Source organism: Tenrec ecaudatus, chromosome 12, assembly GCF_050624435.1.
Source record: "Tenrec ecaudatus isolate mTenEca1 chromosome 12, mTenEca1.hap1, whole genome shotgun sequence".
NCBI classification, from domain to species: Eukaryota; Metazoa; Chordata; class Mammalia; order Afrosoricida; family Tenrecidae; genus Tenrec; species Tenrec ecaudatus.
This window is the reverse complement of record NC_134541.1, coordinates 27,048,728-27,068,752: the sequence shown is the minus strand read 5'-3', so window position 1 is coordinate 27,068,752 and position 20,025 is coordinate 27,048,728. Positions and strand designations below refer to the sequence as shown.

Here is a 20,025-nt window from a genome sequence, read left to right as displayed (position 1 = left end):
GGGACTCACAGGCAAAGCTCCCATTAAAAAAAAATGCCACACAATCTTTATGCCCTCTTATATTCTAGGACTAAACAAGGGGTCTGCAAGCTTTAAAACAACTTCAGGCTATTTCTTCAAGGGGAGAGGGGCTGGAGATGTTGATTGGGCACCTCACTGTGAAATTTCACATATCTAATTTTTAAGAGGAAGAAAAGAACCATGAGAAAGGCAGGACCCAACCATGTTATAGCCCTGGGAGATGGATGGAATATTGTTTATGGTCTCAAAGATGGGATTTGGAGTCTAAAGAGAAAAGGCCCAGCTCTCTTGAAGGGGACCAGGTTGGCTTTTTTCCTTTCTTTCTTTTTCCACTTCAGTGTCTCTCCCTCTGATCCAGCCTCCCTGGAATCCTTCTTCCCACCTTGAATCATCAGACGAGTCTGAACATGCCTATTTGCTAATTGTGTCTGGCTTAAGTCTTTCCCCAGAGGGTTCTTAGGCCCCAAGCCATTCAAGTGATTGTGTACGGGCACCTGCTTCTGTGTCCCAAGGTTCCTGGCTCTTTTTAGGATACTTGTGGACTGATGTACTGTCAACACTTAGAAAACCTCTAGGGAGCATTGTGACCCACTTTCACACACCAGCTGACTTCACTTTCTGCTCTGGCCCAGTCAAAATGCCCAGCGGCACTATCTTATTATGCTTTGATGTAATTTCCAACTTGCTATTACTAGATTGTATTATTATCCAAGTGCACAAACAAAATTCTTAAAATTTTGCTGTGAGGAGCCCTAATGGTATAGTGGGTTATGAGTCGGCTGGTAACCCCAAGGTCTTAAGTTTGAAACTCCCAGGCTCTCAAAGGGAGAAAGATAAAGTTTGAGGCCTCCTCTAAGGATTTACTGCCTCAGAAACTCACACGGGGCAGTTGGAATCTCGACTGGATGGCAGGCAGGGTATTTGTTTTGTTTGGTGGGGAGGGTATGTTTGCTGGATGAAGGACAAAGTAAGTTACCCTTTACAAATATACCATTTTTTAAAATTTTACAAACCCTTGTGTCAAGGGCTGACAGATACCATTGTTTTAACACCCTTCTAGACCACTCATTCTATACTGTTTTGCAAGCCTGAAACCTCAGCTGACTCCTCGTGGTCTCAAAGTATATTATGTAGCTTGCAATGGATTTTGTGTCATAAACCTTGGCTTTTGATAACCATGAAGCTGACCTGATTCTTTCGGTAGACATATACAGATACTGTTCTCAAAAAAAGTCGAGTAAGCAGAATAAATTGCAGTTCCTTAGAGCAGTGGTTCTCAACCTGTGGGTCTCGACCCCTTCGAGGGTCAAACGACCCTTTCACAGGTCACCCAATTCATAACAGTAACAAAATTAGTTATAAAATAACAACGAAAATAATCTTATGGTTAATCTTATGGGGGGGGTTACCACCTGTATTAAAGGGTCACGGCATTAGGAAGGTTGAGAACCACTGCAGGGATGTAGGACATCCAGACAAAATGAACAGCCTAGGCAAAGGCACGGAGGCAGAACACAACGCTGCGTGTTCACAGGATCTAAGCAACCATGCTGTCTATGTGGCCTGGAGGGAGGGCGGGCGTCGGAAAGGATGAAAACCCTACAAGCGGTCGCCCTGCATGCGGGTTTTATCAGGAGCCCAGTACAGCACGGGGTGCCTTCCGTCCACGCAGGCGTAATTGCCGTACCTGGTTTGTGAGTAAGCCTGATGGCGCAGTACGCTAAGTGTGGGGCCGCTAACCCCAGCGCTGGCTGTTCCAGCTACCAGAGGCTCCAGGGGGGAAAGATGGGGCTATCAGCTCTCCCGAAAGACATACAAGGGCTCCAGGAACGGGAAGGTTTTGCTCGGCCTTGGTTGGGGTGGGGGCTGGGAGGCGTGGGTGGAGCGGTCGCAGGAGCACCCAGAGCCAAACACACATGCGCAGTGTGCGCCTCCGAAGTCAAAAGATGGGCTTCTGCTCCCAAACACCGGACTCCGGAGACCCTAACAGTCCCCAACTCCGACGACGGATCTTCCGTTTCGATTTTGAATTTGAAAATAAAACTCAGCGTTTATTCAAATAGTGATTCGGTCCCACATTTAACCACATTGGAATTACAGCTACTCATCTGTATTGAGTCCAAGCGTCTTTTTTTAAAGCTCCAGAACCCACCGAGGCTCTCCCCGCGGGCCTCTCCCGGAACGCGGCTGCAGCACGTGACACGACGCCAGCGCGCGACGCCGCGGGGCGGGCCCTCGCCCGAGCGGGAGCCGGGGGCGGGGCCTGGAGGTCAGCGGGCGGCGGGCCCACGCCCGAGCGGGAGCCGGGGGCGGGGCCTGGAGGTCAGCGGGAGGCGGGCCCACGCCCGAGCGGGAGCCGGGGGCGGAGCCTGGAGGTCAGGGGGCCGCGGGCCCCGCCCCCGGCCGGGCCGGGCTGAGCCGAGTCTCGCGGCTCCTCAGCTGAGGAATTCGCTGGGAGTCCGCGCGAGCCTGTCGTGGTGAGGTGGGGCCTGGCGGGCAGAGGGGAGGTTCCCGGGTTAACGGTCCCAAATGTAAAGGCCGTCCCGCGAGGGCTCCCCAGGGAACCCTATCCTGGCCGGAGACTCCCGTTACCTAGGGGAAAACGGGGCCCAGCGAGGGGCTGGGACCGGCCCTAGGGCCCCCTCCCGCCCTCCCCGGGGGTCTTGCGTTAGCTTCCGGCGGGCGCCACCACTCCGGGTTCCAGTCCACCCTGAAAGGGAACTTTCCCGATCCTCATCCCAAATGGGAAAACCAAACCAAACCGACCAACGGTTGGTCAGGATAAGGCTGTGCGCGCTCGCGGGCGCTTCTCACTGCCGCCCCCGCCGCAGTTCAGCTGGTTAACCGAGGGAAAGCCCAATCCCACCACCACCGCACCCCGCGCTGTGGAACGCGCATTCTTCGGCACCCAGCTCTGGGACCCCTTTGCTTGGAGACCTGCCCCAATCTCTCTTCTCGGTGCAGCTTGTCTCGCGTCTCGATTTCTGAACTCCTTGCCTCGAGTTACTTTTTCGTGTCTGTTTTATGCACCACGCGCTCTTTGGAGCATTAGACCTTGCGGTGTTCCAGGAGCCCAGGTGTAGAGGTTCTGCCTCGGCTGGTGAATGCAGTTAGTGGTTTGAAGCCACCAGTGGATCCGCAGGACAAAGCCTGAAGCTCCCGTGAAGAGTTAGTTTCGGAAACTCACGGGGCTAAGGCAGTGAGTAGTGCTAGGTAGCACGGTGAGCCTGAAGATAATAGTGGCCTGGCCTTTAACAGTTAGTGGGAAGTTTGTATTATCCCCCCCCCCCATTATCTTTTAATTCCATTTCCCACACACACACTTTTTAAAACCCCCCCTCGTAATAACGAATATTCACTAAATCGCCACAAGTGTCAGGTGCTGCAAAATGCATTCAGGGTGATGATCACAGCCATCCTGTTGAGTTGGCAGGTTTGTGTATCTTAACATTTTTATATGAAAAAAATTGAGGCACTCCTAAATTAGGCTAATTTGCCTAGAGTTCCACAAGCACTGAGTGGAGCTGGAAAAGGCATTCTCGACCATTCCCAGAGCATACGATAACTTCCTTAGGTGCTTTTGGGTTTGGCCAGTGTTGAGTGAGTAACTTTTTACCTCAGCCCCATGGATCGTGGAGGCTGGGGTTCTGATATGTGTCTTTCCGAGAAATTTCAAAGAAGAGAACTGTTCCCAAATTTATTGGCGATTTTGTGATAGAACCCAGACTAGAACCTCCGCCCTAGTGGAACCCCCACGTTGTTCCTGCAGTCACACCACCTTCCACCAACTGCCCGGCTCCTCCCAGAGCTGTGCTTTCACCTCTTGTGTTTAGGAGGCAGTTGAAGGTCATGGAGTTTGGAAGAATATTGAAGTTCAGTCTTTGCTCTGCTTCTGTTGGAACCTCAGTTTTCTTAACTATAAAATGAAGGCAGTAATTTCATTTCATTTATTAATTTTTTTAATTGATTATCTTATGGGGGCCTCTTAAAAATCTTATGACAATCCATCATTCAGTTGTATTAAGCACACTTGGATTTCAGCATTTCCAAAACATTTTCTTTCTACTTGAGCCCTTGGTATCAGCTCCTCTTTTTTCCCTTCCCTCCACCACTCTCCCACCCTTGTGAATCCTTGCTCAATTATATATTATTGTTGTTATTTCGTGTCTTACACTGTCCATTGGCTGGCTTCATCTACATTTCTGTTATTCGTCCCCCGGGGGTGGGGTGGGGACAGTCACCTTAGAGTAAAGCATTTTAGTGCAGGTTGCACTAAAGAGCATTGAGTGCTGTACTAACTGTAGATGCGTACAACCAGCGCCTCTGGGTACAGATCCCCAGGTTAAAGTCCACTATTTTCCAATTTAGAAGGATGAGGCTGATTTAAAGATTGAAACACAGGGCAGTTCCACTCTGTCCTCCAGTTACCGTGAGTTGGAATTGACTTGATGGAAATGCATTTGGTTTCTGAGTTTTGAGATTCGTCAGCGTTTTACAAGGCCATGGCTGGTGCTAGGGATCATTCTACCTTATGCCCTCTGTTCAGACGTTCATGCAGTCAGCTAGGCCGTGAGCACCTGCTAGACACCAGCCACCATTGTTGAAGCTGGCCTTACAGCTGGCCGTAAAAGAATGTTTTTGCATTTGTGGGCTTCACATTCTGATAGGAGAGACAGACCTCTTTTATTAACACACTCTCAGATCAGCCAAGAAATATACTAGCTTATTTGTGTAAGGAAGTACATGTTAGTCGATTTGTAGAAGGAACCACATGCTGATAATATTTTAATGGGATAAAACTCAAATAAGTTATTTCTACAAACAATTTCTTAGCTCAGAGAATAAGCTATCATCGTGAGTGGTTTTGTTGTCGTTTAACCTTTTTGCTTTGAATTGATAAATTATATTTAGTAATACTGGTCTGTGCCGCCTTCTTGGTAACCTTTATGCCTGTACTCCAAGTTTAGGTGAAGCCGCTTCTATTTTGACTTCAAATACCTTTTATTTAAATACTCCTTTGGAGTATTTTGAAAGCGGGGAGAATACGTAATGTTTATCACATTTAAATAATTTCCTAGGCTGTGTGCAGAAGTGACTACTGGTCTTTAATAAGGTTCTTGGCCTTCTCAATCAAATTCAAGCAAAATTTGCAAATAGTTCTCATTCATTTCTGTGTTACTCTGGCAGATACTGGGTTGAACTTCATGAGGGGTTGTGCGATATAGTCATGTATAGAAGAAGTGAATCTTTCCCCTGTTCCTGCAGTAATGACAGCTATGTCATCTAGAGAGACATTTATAAGTGACACTTCTACATGTATAAGAAGGAACTTTGAAAAAAAAAAAAAAGAAGGAATTTTGTATCAAGAAGCAAATTTATATCGAGAAGGTAGCCCAGGTCAATCCAACTCACGTCCATGGTCTGCAGTTAGCTGATGCCCTCTTACTCCTGTAACTGCAGACCAATGACACAGAGAGGTAAAGTGGGAAGAGAAGCAGGGAGATCGCATGCCAGTGGGTGCAGAGTCATGTGGACCCAAGGTTAGTGGGAACTTGGCAGGGCACCAGCAGTTCCTAGGTTGGCTCTCAGGGTCAGTGGACCACATGGTGCCACCCTAGAGGCAGGCACAGAATCCTGGCAAGCAAGGAGGGCAGAGGAAGGAGCTGAGAGAGAAGTTCTGATGACCTCTCTTATTAAACAGCCACAGGGACCAAGGAGGCATTGCCAGGTTAGACTCCACCCCTACACTTCTCACAGGTTCAAGTTGACATAAAATCGAACCTCCACAACATCTGTGAAGTACAGTTTACAAGCACACCGACTCCCATTCTCTCATTTGAATGCAACCCAGTCTCTGTTAATCATTCACCAGCTACTGGCCTTTTCCCTTTTGGAGGGAATGTGAAAATGCTTCTTTCCCATGGCACCCAGTGACTATTCCCTGGTGGAACTGATAATGTGTTTTGTTATTAAACACTTTTACTGGGGGCTCTTACATCTCTTATCACAATCCGTACATTCATCCAGTGTGTCAAGCACATATGCTGCCATTATCATTTTCAAAGCATTCTCTTCCCACTTGAGCCCCCTGTTATCAGCTCCCCATTTCTTCCCCTGCCCGCCCTCCCTCACGAACGCTTGATAAGTTATAGATTATTGTTTTCATATTTTACATCGTCCTCCATCGCCCCTTACCCACTTTTCCATTGTTGGTCCCCCGAGAGGGGTGTTCTAGGTTGGTCCTTGTGATTGATTGATAATGTGTTTTAAAAAGGGTGAAAGACTTGGTGATTTGCTCTGTAAAATTACAGCCTAGAGATTCCCCCCCCCCCCCCCGTTACATGGGGTCACTATGAGTCAAGAATCAACTCTGGCACCTAGCAACAATCATAAAACCCTTGAAATGATTTTTAAAAATAAGCTTATTTTTAACAGTTTTAGATTTATGTATAGAGTTTGCAGCTGCCCTTCACTCAGCTCCTCCTTTTCAGTAACATTTTACACTACACATCTTCATGGAGAGTGACCCTACATAGGATTTCCAAAGGTGCAAATATTTATGGGAACAAATGTTCTCGTTTTTCTCTTTGGAGGCAACTGGTGGATTTGAACTGCTGACCTTTCAGTTGGTAGTCCAGCACTTACTAGTCAGCCTTACAAGGGTTCCTTTCAAATGAGCATGGCATGTTTGTTATAATTTCAAGTCACTTTTTGAGCTATAGGAGACCAGGTGGGACAGCGGATTAAGTGTTTGGCTGCTAACCATAAGATTGGTTATTATCAAATTCACCAGCCATTCCACAGGAGAAAGATGTAGCCGGCTGCTTTCGTAAAGATTTACAGCCTTGGAAACCCAATAGGGCAGTTCTACTCTGTCCTATATGGGGCTGCTATGAGTCGCCATTGACTCCATGTTAGCAGCTTTGGTTTGGTTTTAGTCTTTTGTTGTTGCTTTTTTAGTCTGTACGTCAGCAGACTGCCACATCTTTCTCCCGTTGAGTGACTGGTAGGTTTGAACCGCCAACCTTCTAGTTAGCAGTCAAGGACTTTCACCATTGTACCCCCACAACTTTTGTTTGCTCTTCCTTCATGTTCCCATCGTATCCTGTGATGTCTGTATAATTTTTGCACATCCGTGTTGCACCATGATTGCTTGACTAAGAACAGCTTCGGGCTTCACTTGACCAGTGTTTATTTGGCACACTGTGCTAGGCACAGGGGATAGATACACTGGTGAATCGGGAATGCTCGGTCTAGGACAGAGCTTGTCTCATGACCAAGTAAATTTGAGAAATGCTGCTCATCAGAGCCGTGTCTTAGAGATTGCCAGTAAACCGATTGCCACTGAAGGTATTTCAACTCATGGCGATCTCACAGAGTTCTCAGAGGAGCACAGGATTTTCAAGAGCTGATTTTTCTGAAGTAGATGGTCTGGCCTTTGTTCTGAAGTACCTTTGTGGATTTGAATCTTCAGCCTTTCAGTTAACAGCCATGCATTTGTTAGCTATTGACTTCACCCAGGACTCGCTTAGAGATTAACCAGAAACCAAAAATCCATTGCCATCAAGTCAATCCCAATGTGTAAGACCCGGATGGGAGAGCGCGAGTGTTGTAAGCATTCTGAGGTGTCCCATGGTAACTGAGTCTGTGTGCCTTCTCCAGCCTAGCTCCTCCAGACTTACAGAGTTGTTGAATCCTATTGAGACACCAAGACAATAGTCCTTTCAACTCTTCCCTGTGCTTCAATCCCCAGCTCGAGAGGAGGTCGGAGTGGCACCGCAATGGCTAGAGAGCCTGCTGGGCGTGCACAGCCGTGGTGACCTTACTGTCTGAGGCCCATGGAGACAGGAGGCCCTGGGTGGAACAACATGAAGCCCCAGTCACTGCAGCTGGTGCTGGAGGAGCAAGTGCTGGCACTGCAGCAGCAGATGGCCGAGAACCAGGCGGCCTCCTGGCGGAAGCTGAAGAGCTCCCAGGAGGCCCAGCAGAGGCAAGCAACCCTTGTGAGGAAGCTGCAGGCCAAGGTGAGGCAGCTGCCTGTGCTGGGAGCAGGAAGAGCAGAGTGGAGTGCCAGGGTGGGGAAGTGTTGTAGGAGGCACAGCCAGCGGGTAGGAATAAGCCAAACTGAGTGTGGTGAGGTGTTGACTCCACACCTTCTAGCTTTCCGCTCTAGCCTCTCCTTTGGTTCTCACAACTACTCCACGACCTGTGGATGTTTGTGGGCGGGGACTAGGAGGGGGCTGCAAAAAGTTCTTGCAAAAATTCCATTACCTTTTCATTCCATTTTTCCATGGACTTTTATGAAACTCCCTTCGAAAGATGAGGGGGCTTCAGGGGTTGTTCAAATGTGCTCCCCTGGTCGTTCTGAAGCTTAAGACCTCATCCACGTATTCTGGATCCAAAGCTGATAGAAGAGGCATTTAGAAATATCAGTGAAATGCCCAAGTAGAAGCCGTAGGTGCGATGGCCAGTCCCCATGGCCATCACCCACTTGCTCCTTTTACACTACAGGTTTGCCCGAGATCCTGGGGGAAGGGAGATAGAGGTGGATTTCTTTGACTTGGAGTGTTTATGCCACCTGTGCCCATAACCTCGCACCCGCTCCATTTGCTACAGGTGCTGCAGTACCGGAACTGGTGCCAAGAGCTGGAGAAGCGGCTGGAAGCCACTGGGGTGAGTGAAGTTAGGTTCTGAGGGGAAGCCTGGACTGGGTAAGCTGGTGTTGGATAGAAGTCACTCCTTCAATCTCAGAGCTTTACCACACACAGTTTCTCTTTGCTGGACATACCGATTCTTAGCCTCCAGAATCCAACCTTTGCTCTCTGAAGACAAGGAAGCTCCAGGACAAGTGAACAGATTGGGCAAGAGGAGGAAAAAGGGTTGTCATTAAATGTGTGTCTGCGTTAACTGTGCTCCCGAGTTTTCAGAGGCTGGTTTTTCTGAAGTATGTCTGCAGGCCTTTTGTCCAAGGTCCCTCTAGGTGGGCTTGAACTGCTAACCTTTTGGTTAAAACTCACTGCCATTAGTCAATTCTGACTGCTGGCAACCCTGCGGGGCAGGACAGGACTTCCCGTGTGGGTTTCCGAGACTAACTCTTTAATGGGAATGGCAGCCCCATCTTTCACCTGAAACCACCAGCTGCACCTTGGGAGCCTTTGGTTAGCAGCCATTCGCCTCACCCATGGACTCCAAGAAACGGATTAGAAGGAAGCAATGTTTTGTTTCCTCCAGCAGGTGTCAGTGTTTATCCATCTTAGAGAAAGGGGTTCCTTTGAGGAGCTGAAAAACATGTTTGTGACCCAGAGATTCATTTTTGCTGTTGACTGGGGAGAACTAGCTTTGAAAAACACAGTTTTTCTCTTTGTTCCAAGTTACTCTCTGCTTTTTCTTCTATTCTCCTCGGAAAAGAAAAAACAAAACTAAACAGAACTTGGTGAGTATCTTCTATGTATAGGTCAGGCACCTTTATGCATTGTATAAGAGGGGGGTAGCCCTCCCCACCCTCCCCAGAGATGAAAAAGACTCTCTGAGCGGAGCTTTCGAAGGACACATTTTTCCCTGCTAGGTGAACATTGAGCAACTCACTCTGAGTTAGTGCACCCGGTGGGTTGCCTGATAATGTCCTCTCTGGTCACAGTGAATTTTTTCATAAAAGCAATTCTGCCCGAACCTCGTTTTTTGTGATGGCTAGTTTAAGAACAGCTGTGAAATTTTGTTTCCTGCTTGAGAAAAATGCTGCAGAAACGGTGTCATGTGGAGCACAGCTTACAAGGACAGTGCTATGGGAAAAACTCAAATGTACGAGTGTTTTTCTCATTTCAAAAAAGGTAAAATGTTGATTGAGGTCAAACCTCATCTGGACGTCCATCAACTTCCCCAACGGATGAAAATGTCAACTCGTAGTGCATTTGGATTCGTTCCAGGTCAGACTGTTCATCGAGCCTTCTATTGAGAGCTTCTGAAAAGATTGCTTAACAGTGTGAGACAAAAAAAACCTGATTTGCCACTATAACAATGCACCTGTTCACGCAGCCATCTCAATGCAACAGTTTTGGGCAAAAACCAGCATGCCTCTCTTGCCCCACCCACCCTTCTGCGCACGCAGAGGAACTTAAAAGGACAGTGATTTGACCACTTAGAAGAGATGGAGGAAAAACGAGGGGGAGGTGCTGTCAGCCATCCAAACAGATGAGTTTGAAAGCTGTCTCCAAGAATGGAATCGCAGATTTGACAAATGTATTAAGTGTAGTGGAGAGTACTTTGAAGGTGATAAGCTCATTTTGTTAAAAAAAATTTAAATACATAGCTTTGAGGGCAGAATTCCAGGATTTTTTGTTTGTTCAGTATCCCCTCCTAATTATGTCACTTCACATACAAAGCAGCTTTCTGAGTGAAATGCTGTCGCCTTCCTTTTGTAGCTGAACATTCTGTGACTAAAGGGAGTTAATTTTTTTAGATCCAAAAGTTAGTGCAGTAGAAGTCAAAGAAAGAGAGCGCTCACGATTCTTAGGTTGAAAATCCTTTACCAGGTACCGTCTTTGAGAAGGGGATAATTGGGTCCTTTGGGGAAGGAGAAGTACAGTAGATTTGCTTTCAGAATGGAATGCAGTGATTGAGAAATGAAGAATGTGGCTTACAGAGAATACAAAGAAACTAGGTTGGTGTTGAAGGGACATCAGGGAGTTTGTCAGAGGTAAATAAAGCTTGTCTCTGTCTGGTCCAGGGACCAATCCCTCAGCGATGGGAAAGCGTGGAGGAGCCAAACCTGGAACAGCTGCTAATCCGATTGGAGGAGGAGCAACAGAGGTGATGGACCCTTAGATTTCCTGATCTGGGTGATTGGTTAGCAGAGGGGCAAGGCTAATGGGAAATCTCTCTCCTGAGGGCTGATACGCTTTAGAACCGTGGATTTCTGTGTTGGCCTCTACTTCCTGTCAATGGAAAATTCTAGCGATTGTCCAAGGGTTGGACCAGACTTTTATTTTGCATGTGCACCCACCTCTCCCCAGTGCAGGTGTGAGAGTCTAACAGAGGTGAACACCCAGCTTCGGCTGCACATGGAAAAAGCTGACATGGCGAATAAAGCCCTTCGGGAAGATGTGGAAAAATTGACAGTGGACTGGAGCCGAGCCCGAGATGAGTTAATGCGGAAGGAGAGCCAGTGGCGGATGGAGCAGGAGGTAAGAGGAGCAGGTCGAATGTGAGAAGAGGGCTGTGCCCTTGCAGTGCCGCCCAGGTAGTGCTGGAAAGGAGTCACTTCGGGGCTGTGCGGAAACCGAATGACCACAATCCATGCAGACAGCTCTGGCCTCCTGGACCCTCGGTTCTGTTCTGCTCTTACCTGCCGGGTCTAGGACTTGCTAGCAGGTGGCATGACATTCCAGGCAACTCTGTTCCTGCTTAGGTGACTAACTTGGGTTTAGAGTGACTGGTCTGGAGGGCTACATGGAGAACATTTTAGATCCCATCTAAAGGAAGATACTGTTTCCTGAGCCTTTGGTCTGTGCCAGGTATTATGCTCGGTGATGTACCCAGGTTATGTCACTTAATGTATGTTATGTCACATAGTCTCAATTTCTGACAATAGCAGTATGAACTCCCAGTTCTTGAGCAGCTAGTATGTGTCGGCCACTGTGCTTAACTCCTGGCATTTGTTAGGTATTTTATCTTCACCTTGATCTTGTGAGGTGATTACGTTACTATCTTTATCTTGCTGTTGAGGCAACTCCAGTTTGCGTGACTACCTTAAGCCACTGCTGTAAACATGGCAGAGCTGGGAGCAGTGGCAGTGCGTGGCCCTCACTCGCGTGCCGCTCTGCCACGTGGCCTCTGAGCTCTCAGCCCCCTGACACAGGAGCCCTCTGATGGTTCTGAACCGAGATAGATTGAAGCATGTGCAACTGTTTCCTGTGGGGCCCCCATTATAAAGTAGTGTGTGACTATAAACGACTTTGAAAGAGGAAAGTATGAAGAATAAAATACAAACTATCCATAGCCTCACCATCTGAAGTAACTGTCGATACCATTTTGTTACAGTTTTCTAGTCTTTTTGTCCTTTCCTTATTTGTAAATGCAGATGTGCTTGTGTGTGTGTGTGTGTGTGTGTGTGTGTGTGTGCAAACATATACAGCTATGTACATACACAAGGGGATTCTGAAAGTTCGTGGAACACTTGAATTCTTCCACAAACTTTTTGAAACCCCTCCTATATATATATGTTATGTATGCATATTATCATCATCATGTGATATTGAATTGATTCTGACTCATAGAAACCCTCTAGGACAGAGTAGAATGATCCCATAGGATTTCCAAGGGAGTCCATCTTTATGGAAGAGGGGCTGGTGCTTTCAAACTCTGCCACCAATGATAGGTGTGTTTATGTGTGTGCATTTCAGAAAGTTCTTGGAACAATGGAATGAAAAGATAGGGCATTATTCCATATACTTCTTGAAGCCCCCTCGTCTGCATATGCTGTAACCACAAGTACATTATTTGACGACTTCTGCCGTTTTCTTTCCTAAAGTTTTACGTAGGCAATGGTCCCACCCTGACTTACCATGCTTTATAGCCCAGGTGATGTGACATCATAACACTCAGTGTGCTAGCGGCTCTTAGCAGCCACTATGGCCACCTACCAATGGCACCTGCCTCAAATGCCTCCTGTGATGGAGATTTTGCCTTTACCGGCTGGCTATTTCAAGCCAAAGCTACCCCGTGCAGCCGGCTCCTCCACAGACCTGTGTTGCTTTCTGGCTTACAAACTGTATAAGTACTATAAGTGCAAACCCAGGTTAACATGTAACCAGTCAGCAACATGTGGTCATGAGAACAGGAGTGCACTCGTGAGCGGTCAGCCCAGTACCTGTGAATGGTCAGCTCTCCTGAGGTCTTTGAAGAGAAATGTTCTCCAGTGATCTAGCTCAGGAGAAGACCATCTTCCTATTCCCAGGTCTTCTGACCCATTGGCTCTCGCCACCAACTTTAACGAATCCTTCAACAAAAACATGACTATAAACTGCCATTCATAATGATCCCCTAGAAGTACCTGGCCCATAATCAGGAGGATTCCAAGACTCCTGTTTTGGAAAAGATAAGGCCTCTGCCCTCTGGTGTGACCCAGGTTTCTGAACACACAGTTCTTCAAGGGCTACCTGCAAGGGGAACATGGTCGCCTTCTCAGCCTGTGGAGAGAGGTGGTGACCTTCCGACGCCACTTCCTGGAAATGAAGTCGGCCACTGACAGGTCAGTGTGGGAGTGGGAAGAGAGAAGGTTCTGGACTTACGGTGGGCTACTATAGGAGGGGCCCTTGGGGCAGTGAGAAGGGAGAACTGGAGGGAAGACATGGGAGAAGGAGGAATGTAGGGATGTTGGCGTTATTTTGGGTACAGCATGGGTAACTGAGAGTCCCTGGATAGTATAAATGACTGTCATGCTCAGTTGCTTACTGAAAGGTTGGAGGTTGGTAGCTACTGAGGTGCCTTGGAGGAAAGGCCTGACAATCTTCCGATAAATCAGCTGTTGAAAACCCTGTGGAGCCCGCCTCTACTCTGACACACATGGGCTCATCATGAGTCAGAATTAACCCGTGGCAGCTGGTGGTTTGGAGGTGACTAATTGTTGGGTTGAGATGATTTTTCCCAGATCTGCACCTCAGGGCTCCTTGGGCCTGACCTCCACGTCCCCTTCCTTGGCCCCGTTTGGGGTCTACTCCTTCCCTTGCTTGTCCTCAGGGATCTGACAGAGCTCAAGGCTGAGCACATGAGGCTCTCAGGGTCCCTGTTGACCTGCTGCCTACGCCTGACTCTGGAAACACAGTCTCGGGAATCCGAGGGCTCTGGGAGATTGGATGGGAGTGAGCCAGCCCAGCTGCTGCTGCTACTGGCCAAGACCCAGGAGCTGGAGAAGGAAGCTCATGAGAAGAACCAGGAGTTAATTCACCTGAAGAGCCAGGGGGATCTGGAGAAGGTCGATCTTCAGGATCGGTGAGAGGGGTTCTGGGAAGAGCTCACTGATGGCAAGTCATCTCCCTCGGGGACTCAGGTTCAGGTGGGGAGAGTTCAAGAGCATTCCCACGATGAGGAGGAAGGAGTCTAGTTAAAAACCTTACACCACAGCTTTGGCATGTCACTGGCCTCTGCCCTCATTCCCTCTGGGTAATAGAGCCAGATATGCCTCTGTTCTGTCAGCACCAGCTCCTTGCCATACCCTGGACAGGCCAGCTCTTCTATGCTTCCCTGGCTTTGTACATGGTGACCCCACCCTGGAGTGCCTCTCCCTCCTCTCTCTGCCTTAGCCTTTAAGGCATCATTCAAATACTGTCTCATCTGTGAAACCTTCTCTGACCTATGAAGTTACTGTGCCTCTGCAGTCTTTCAACCTTGTTCAAAACATTGATCTCATTGTAACTGATTGAATATTAAACCCCTCCCCCCTTTTCTTTAGTCAGGCTGTTTTAATATTTGAATTATAATGAAATGTTCTTTCGAGTCGGTTCATAGAACTATCCCCATAAGGTTTCCTAGGCTGTAATCATTTTTTAAAATGATTTAAAAATCATTTTTAATGGCACTTCATCCACATATCATACAGTTCAGTAGTTAATTATATCAAGAAGAGTTGTACAATCATTACCACAAACAATTTTAGAACATCTTCTTCCTTGTACTTATTATTCGTGTACTTATTTTTTTAATTGTGGCAAACATATACACAACAAAGTATTCTCCAAATCAACAACTCCTACATCTGTAATCCAGTGCCATTGATGCTGTACAATCTTTATTGATACCTTTTCCAAATTATCCCACCCCCATTAACATAAGCTCAGTGCCTAAACAGAAATCTTTCCTCCTTCACCCATGGTAACCTTTGGCTAGCTTGGTTTCTTTTTCTTTTTTTAAGTAGGTTTATTGATATAATATTCACAAATCATATACTTCCATAGTGAAGTCGCTTTTTTAAAAGAGTTGTGTATACATCATCACAATCCGTTTGAGGGCTCCCCCCTCCCCCAGGCTGTAACCTTTATGGGAGCAAATCATCAGCTCTTTCTTCCACAAAGCTGCTAGTGGGTTTAAACCACTGACCTTTCAGTTAGCAGCCAAGTGCCTAACCGTTGTATCACCAGGGTGCCTCCCTTACAATACAATAGTAAACAACAACAAAACTAAGACCAGTTGGCAGAGACCTAAGCCAAGAGCCTCATTTGTATCTAAGAGGCCAAAACTGAGTGTGTTCCCCATGACTAGGGCTGTGTCACCACCTGCTGGCAGTGTGTGTAAATTGCAGGGGCTCTGTTTTTGGTTTTGATCCTGGAGGCAATGGCAATGAGGCCATTGATCAGGCACAGGGGCATGTATCTTGTGTTTCTAGTGCTTTCCACTCCACCTGCCATATCATAGACAACAAATGTTTATTGAATGATACAGTAATTAAATGACCATACAGTTAAGGCTCTTAGAGCTGATACAAAATTAAAATATTAAGACAATCCCCTCAAAATGAGTATTATTATTTAGTCATGCACATAATACCAGTCACTACATTCTAAGATACAATGTTAAGTGATAAAGTTCTTGGAGAGATCTCTGAATTTTGAGGGGAACCATATTCTCCCCCAAACTGTCCCTCCTCCTTTACCCCTGTCAGAGTTAGAGGCTTGGACTCCAGGGACCTTGGGACTAGCCTATGTGGCAATTCCGCTGTTCTTATTGGCTCCAGGGTGCTTGACTTCAAGATCAAGTGGGGCTTGGAAGGGCCTGAGCCAGGGCTTCCCTTCAGCTCTCAAGCCCCCAAACACGTTCCAGCCTTGAGATGTGGTAAATCCCTGCATGTGTTCTGAGTGGCTTTTGGCTTCCCCATAATCCAAGGCTATAGCATCATGGGGTGTGCCGAGTGTGGAGGGGCTGGGGCACCCTGGGGCTCTGGGGTGGCTGCAGTGAGTGTCTGTGTTGGGGCTGGCCTGGGCTGCAGAGTAGCTCTGTCCATTTAAGTGGGCAGCCAGGTGACAGTGCTGCGCTTTTCTCTTTAGGGTAACCGAGCTCTCGGCTCTGCTGACCCAGTCTCAGAAGCAAAATGAAGAGTCTGAGAAGATGGTAAAGGCTCTGAGGGAGACAATGGAAATCCTGGTACATGATCCTTTGTTTTGGCAGGACTTTGGGAATGGGCTTCAAGATCCTTTGTCCTTTATGGACAGGTATGCAGGGTACCAGTTGAATGTTTCTCCTTGTTTTTTATCATTTTATTAGGGGATCATACAACTCTTACCACATTCCATCTATACATCAATTGTGTAAAGCATATTTGTATATTCCTTGCCCTCATCATTCTCAAAACATTTGCTCTCCACCTAAGCCCCTGGTATCAGCTCCTCATTTTTTACGTTCCCTCCCTGCTCCCTCCTCCCTCATGAACCCTTGATAATTTATAAATTATTATTTTGTCATATCTTGCACCGTCCAACAACTCCCCTCACCCACTTTTCTGTTGTCCGTCCCCCAGGGAGGAGGTTATATGTAGATCCTTGTAATTGGTTCCCCCTTTCAAACCCACCTTCGCTCCACCCTCCCATTATCACCACTCTTACTACTGGTCCTGAAGGGATCATCTGCCCTGGATTCCTTGTGTTTCCAGTTCCTATCTGTACCAGTGTACATCCTCTGGTATAGCCAGATTTGTAGGGTAGAATTGGGATCATGATAGTGGGGTGAGGGAGGAAGCATTTAGGAACTAGAGGAAAGTTGTATGTTTCATTGTTGTTACACTGCACCCTGACTGGCTTGTCTCCTCCCCGAGACCCTTCCGTAAGGGGATGTCCACTTGCCTACAGATGGGCTTTGGGTCTCCACTCCATACTTCCCCTCATTCACTGTTATGATTTTTGTTCTGATGATGCCTGATGCCTCATCCCTTCAACACCTCATGGTCGCCCAGGCTGGTGTGCTTCTTCTAATGTTTCTCTTTGAAAGCCCTTAAAGGAATGTAATATATCCTGTATATATGGCGAATGCAGAAAGTTAATTAGCTCATCTATTCATCCTGATAAGTATTATTAACTGTCTGCTGTGCCTACTACATTCCTCTGTAGGAATATGGACAGTGTTTCCGTATCAGAGAGAAATGGCACGCGCATTAGGAAGCACATGGGCAGCCCACTGAACCACTGGGAGATTCACAGCCATGTCATACGGGAAACTGAGGGCCATGACCGTGCTTAGCCTAGAGCAGAGAAAGGACTTGAGGAAGACATGAGGGTCATCTTCACATATCTGACACTGGGGAAGAGAGGGTGGCCTTGATTCATGTTATTCTGAATGGGCCAAAGCAACATCAGTGGCTTGAAGTTCTGATTTATGCTAGAAGCTGGAGCTGTGGATGGGGTCAAACTGTTCAGTAGTTGAGCACCCCTGATCTTGTCATCCAAGCTGGACTCAACTGGAAGCTGGATGTGCTCCTGTTTATTTGATTTGTGTGGGGCAGGAACTTGCAGATCCCGGTTTCTGAGGGGCGGAAAGAACATCAAAGAGCGAAGTGGATTCTGCTGGTAGGATTCGGATTTTCTAGTGCTGCCACACTTCGTTTTCTGTACTGCAGGGAGCACAACCTCCGCATGGAGAGAGCACTGAGGTGCGGTGGGGGCTGCAGGAAGCTAAGACTGCTCATCCTGTCAGAAGGAGCCATCAATTGGACAACTTCAGAAAACTGTTGCCACATAGGAGTGTGGGCTGGCCCACCTGTTAAAACTTTGAGAGAAGCCAGAAATCGCATTTTTATGCACCACATTTCCATTTTTTAATTTGCTCTGAATTGGCATGTGGTTGTTGGGTGGTGTTGAGTCAGTTGTGACCCCCGTTACCCCTGGTGACAGGAAGGCTACCTTGTCGGACGGTCTTGGCTGTCAGCTGTGCAGGAACACATCGCCGTCATGGGGAAGTCTGTTAGCCCATTGCTCGCCTGTTGTGCCACCAGAGCTCCTTAGGCTGCACCAAGACGGAACAACCCAGCTACAGCCAGACTGGGCCTCGGGCTGCCCAACTTCTACAGGCTTTCATAAGACAAATAGATATGAACAGAGAAGAAACCTTGAGTCTTCACAATTATTCTTACCTTGGGGCCAGAGGTTTCTCAGGTTTATTCTTAGGTCTCAAGCTTCACTTGGTTGGGTAGAGCTAGCAGCCATCTCTCCATCCAATAATAACCCACGCGCTATGGATTCACATTCCTACTTTAAATCAAAGGAAACTAGTCCTCAAATCAGTATTTGGCTGAGGTCACCAAGCTAGTAAGCCGGAGCACCGGAATGCAGGCCTGGTCATGGAGAGCCCTTAGTCAGGTCATCTGCACTCTCTACCACTGCATGCCACTGTCTTCAGGGGCCCGAGGAACAGCATGCGGGTCCATGTGTGGTCCAGGATGAAGCGAGGCCAGTAGAATAGACAGAGTGAGACTTTGGTTGGTTCCTGAGAGTTTGGCTCAGGCTCTGTTTGTTCCCTGCTTAGGAGTCAAATCACGCAGAATTGATGGAACACGAGGCATCTCTAAGTAGGAATGCCCAGGAGGAGAAGCTGTCTTTACAGCAGGTGATCAGGGATATAACCCAGGTACTGTGAGCCCCTTGTTCATGGACCCAAATTGTGCGTCTCAGTTATGTCATGCCTAAATTCCCACTCTGCGGGCATTTGGGTGTAAGGCTTTATGGGGCTGGGTTCCCTGAGGGTGTCTGGGAGACTGGAACCCTAAGGGAGGGGTGACTCAGCATTCATGTTGAAACAAGCCCACTCTTCTGCGACAGTTCTCAGGCCAGAGGCTGGTCTTCATGACCTCACTAGCCGCCTCTTCTGCCCTCGTTTTGTTATTACATCAGGAATCTCCTACCCCTCTTGACGAGTCCTCAGGTTGGAGGACCAAAGGTGGAGTACTGAAGGAGCCAGTTTGGTTTTTTTTGCTCTTAGCTACCTCTCTCCTATGCCCCCCAGATGGCGGAGTTGAGGGAACAAAAGATTGGATTATAGGTTATGTCCCAGTTGTGAACCATCTGTAGGAACAGTCGGTCTTCGTCAATTGGGTGGTGATACCTTGTGTTGGTTCCAGGCCATGGTAGAAGAAGGGGACAGTATGACTCAGAGCTGTGATCCTGAGAGCTCCCTGGAACTGGACTTGAGTGGCCTCTCCTCCCAACTTGATCCCCAGGACCCAGACAAGGCTCTCACACTAGTGCGTTCCGTGCTGACCCGGAGACGTCAGGCTGTGCAGGTGAGAAGCCCCAGCATTCCACTTCATCCATAGGAGTGGGAATCTAAACTGACTTGTGCCGCAGGTTGTCCCCCGCCCCCAGGACCACCCCAGCCTCAACTGTCCCTTTGCCCTTTATTGACACCCAGGGTGCTCATTAGACTCTACCCAACTGTACTTGCAGATCTCACACAGTCTGCAAACCAAGGGCCCCCTCCACATCGCACCAGGCAAACCTTGACAACCGGCACAACTGATGGGGCCTGGATGAGCTTTCCCTAACACTTTCCCCTTGGCGTCTATACCCTGATTCTTTCCCAGCGCCCCCCCTCCCCAGCCACCAAACATTTGCACATCCTGAACTGTAAGACAGGAGCTATAGAGACCCAATCACCTCTCGCCTTCTGTTACCTCAACTGATCACATCTCTTCTCCGCTTACCCTTGCATCCCCCTGCCCCTTGCCCAGCCCTGCACTGGGGCTTGTGGTATCCCTCTTTTGCCTTTGTCTTCTGGCCCACTATCCCTCTTCTCTCGCTTTCTCTCCTCAGGACCTGAGGCAGCAGCTCTCCGGCTGTCAGGAGGCGATGAGCTTCCTGCAGCAGCAGCATGAGCAGTGGGAGGAGGAGGGTGAAGCCCTGAGACAGCGGCTTCAGGATCTCACTGGGGAGCGGGACACCCTGGCCGGGCACACCATGGACCTCCAGGGCGAGGTGGACACTCTCAGCAAGTGAGCAACGGGCACCTCCTCCAGCCTTCCAGCCCTAGTCC

General features: G+C 48.0%; 1 protein-coding gene across 3 annotated transcripts in view; it reads left to right on the top strand.

Moving 5' to 3' along the window:
- Positions 1-2,407: 2,407 nt before the first annotated feature.
- Positions 2,408-20,025, top strand: part of CEP250 (centrosomal protein 250) — a 49,623-nt gene continuing 32,005 nt past the window's right edge. Inside the window, exons 1-11 of one of the 3 annotated variants that reach the window (XM_075563710.1) lie at positions 2,408-2,498; positions 7,775-8,045; positions 8,638-8,694; positions 10,745-10,827; positions 11,036-11,201; positions 13,161-13,267; positions 13,756-14,007; positions 16,056-16,152; positions 18,523-18,624; positions 19,115-19,276; positions 19,806-19,984. In XM_075563710.1, coding sequence (XP_075419825.1) covers positions 7,860-8,045; positions 8,638-8,694; positions 10,745-10,827; positions 11,036-11,201; positions 13,161-13,267; positions 13,756-14,007; positions 16,056-16,152; positions 18,523-18,624; positions 19,115-19,276; positions 19,806-19,984 — 1,391 coding nt within the window. In that variant the 5' untranslated portion in view covers positions 2,408-2,498; positions 7,775-7,859. Of the gene's footprint in view, positions 2,499-7,774; positions 8,046-8,637; positions 8,695-10,744; positions 10,828-11,030; positions 11,202-13,160; positions 13,268-13,755; positions 14,008-15,745; positions 15,844-16,055; positions 16,153-18,522; positions 18,625-19,114; positions 19,277-19,805; positions 19,985-20,025 lie in introns of those variants that run through there. The other 2 variants (XM_075563712.1, XM_075563713.1) reach the window with 2 other exon arrangements.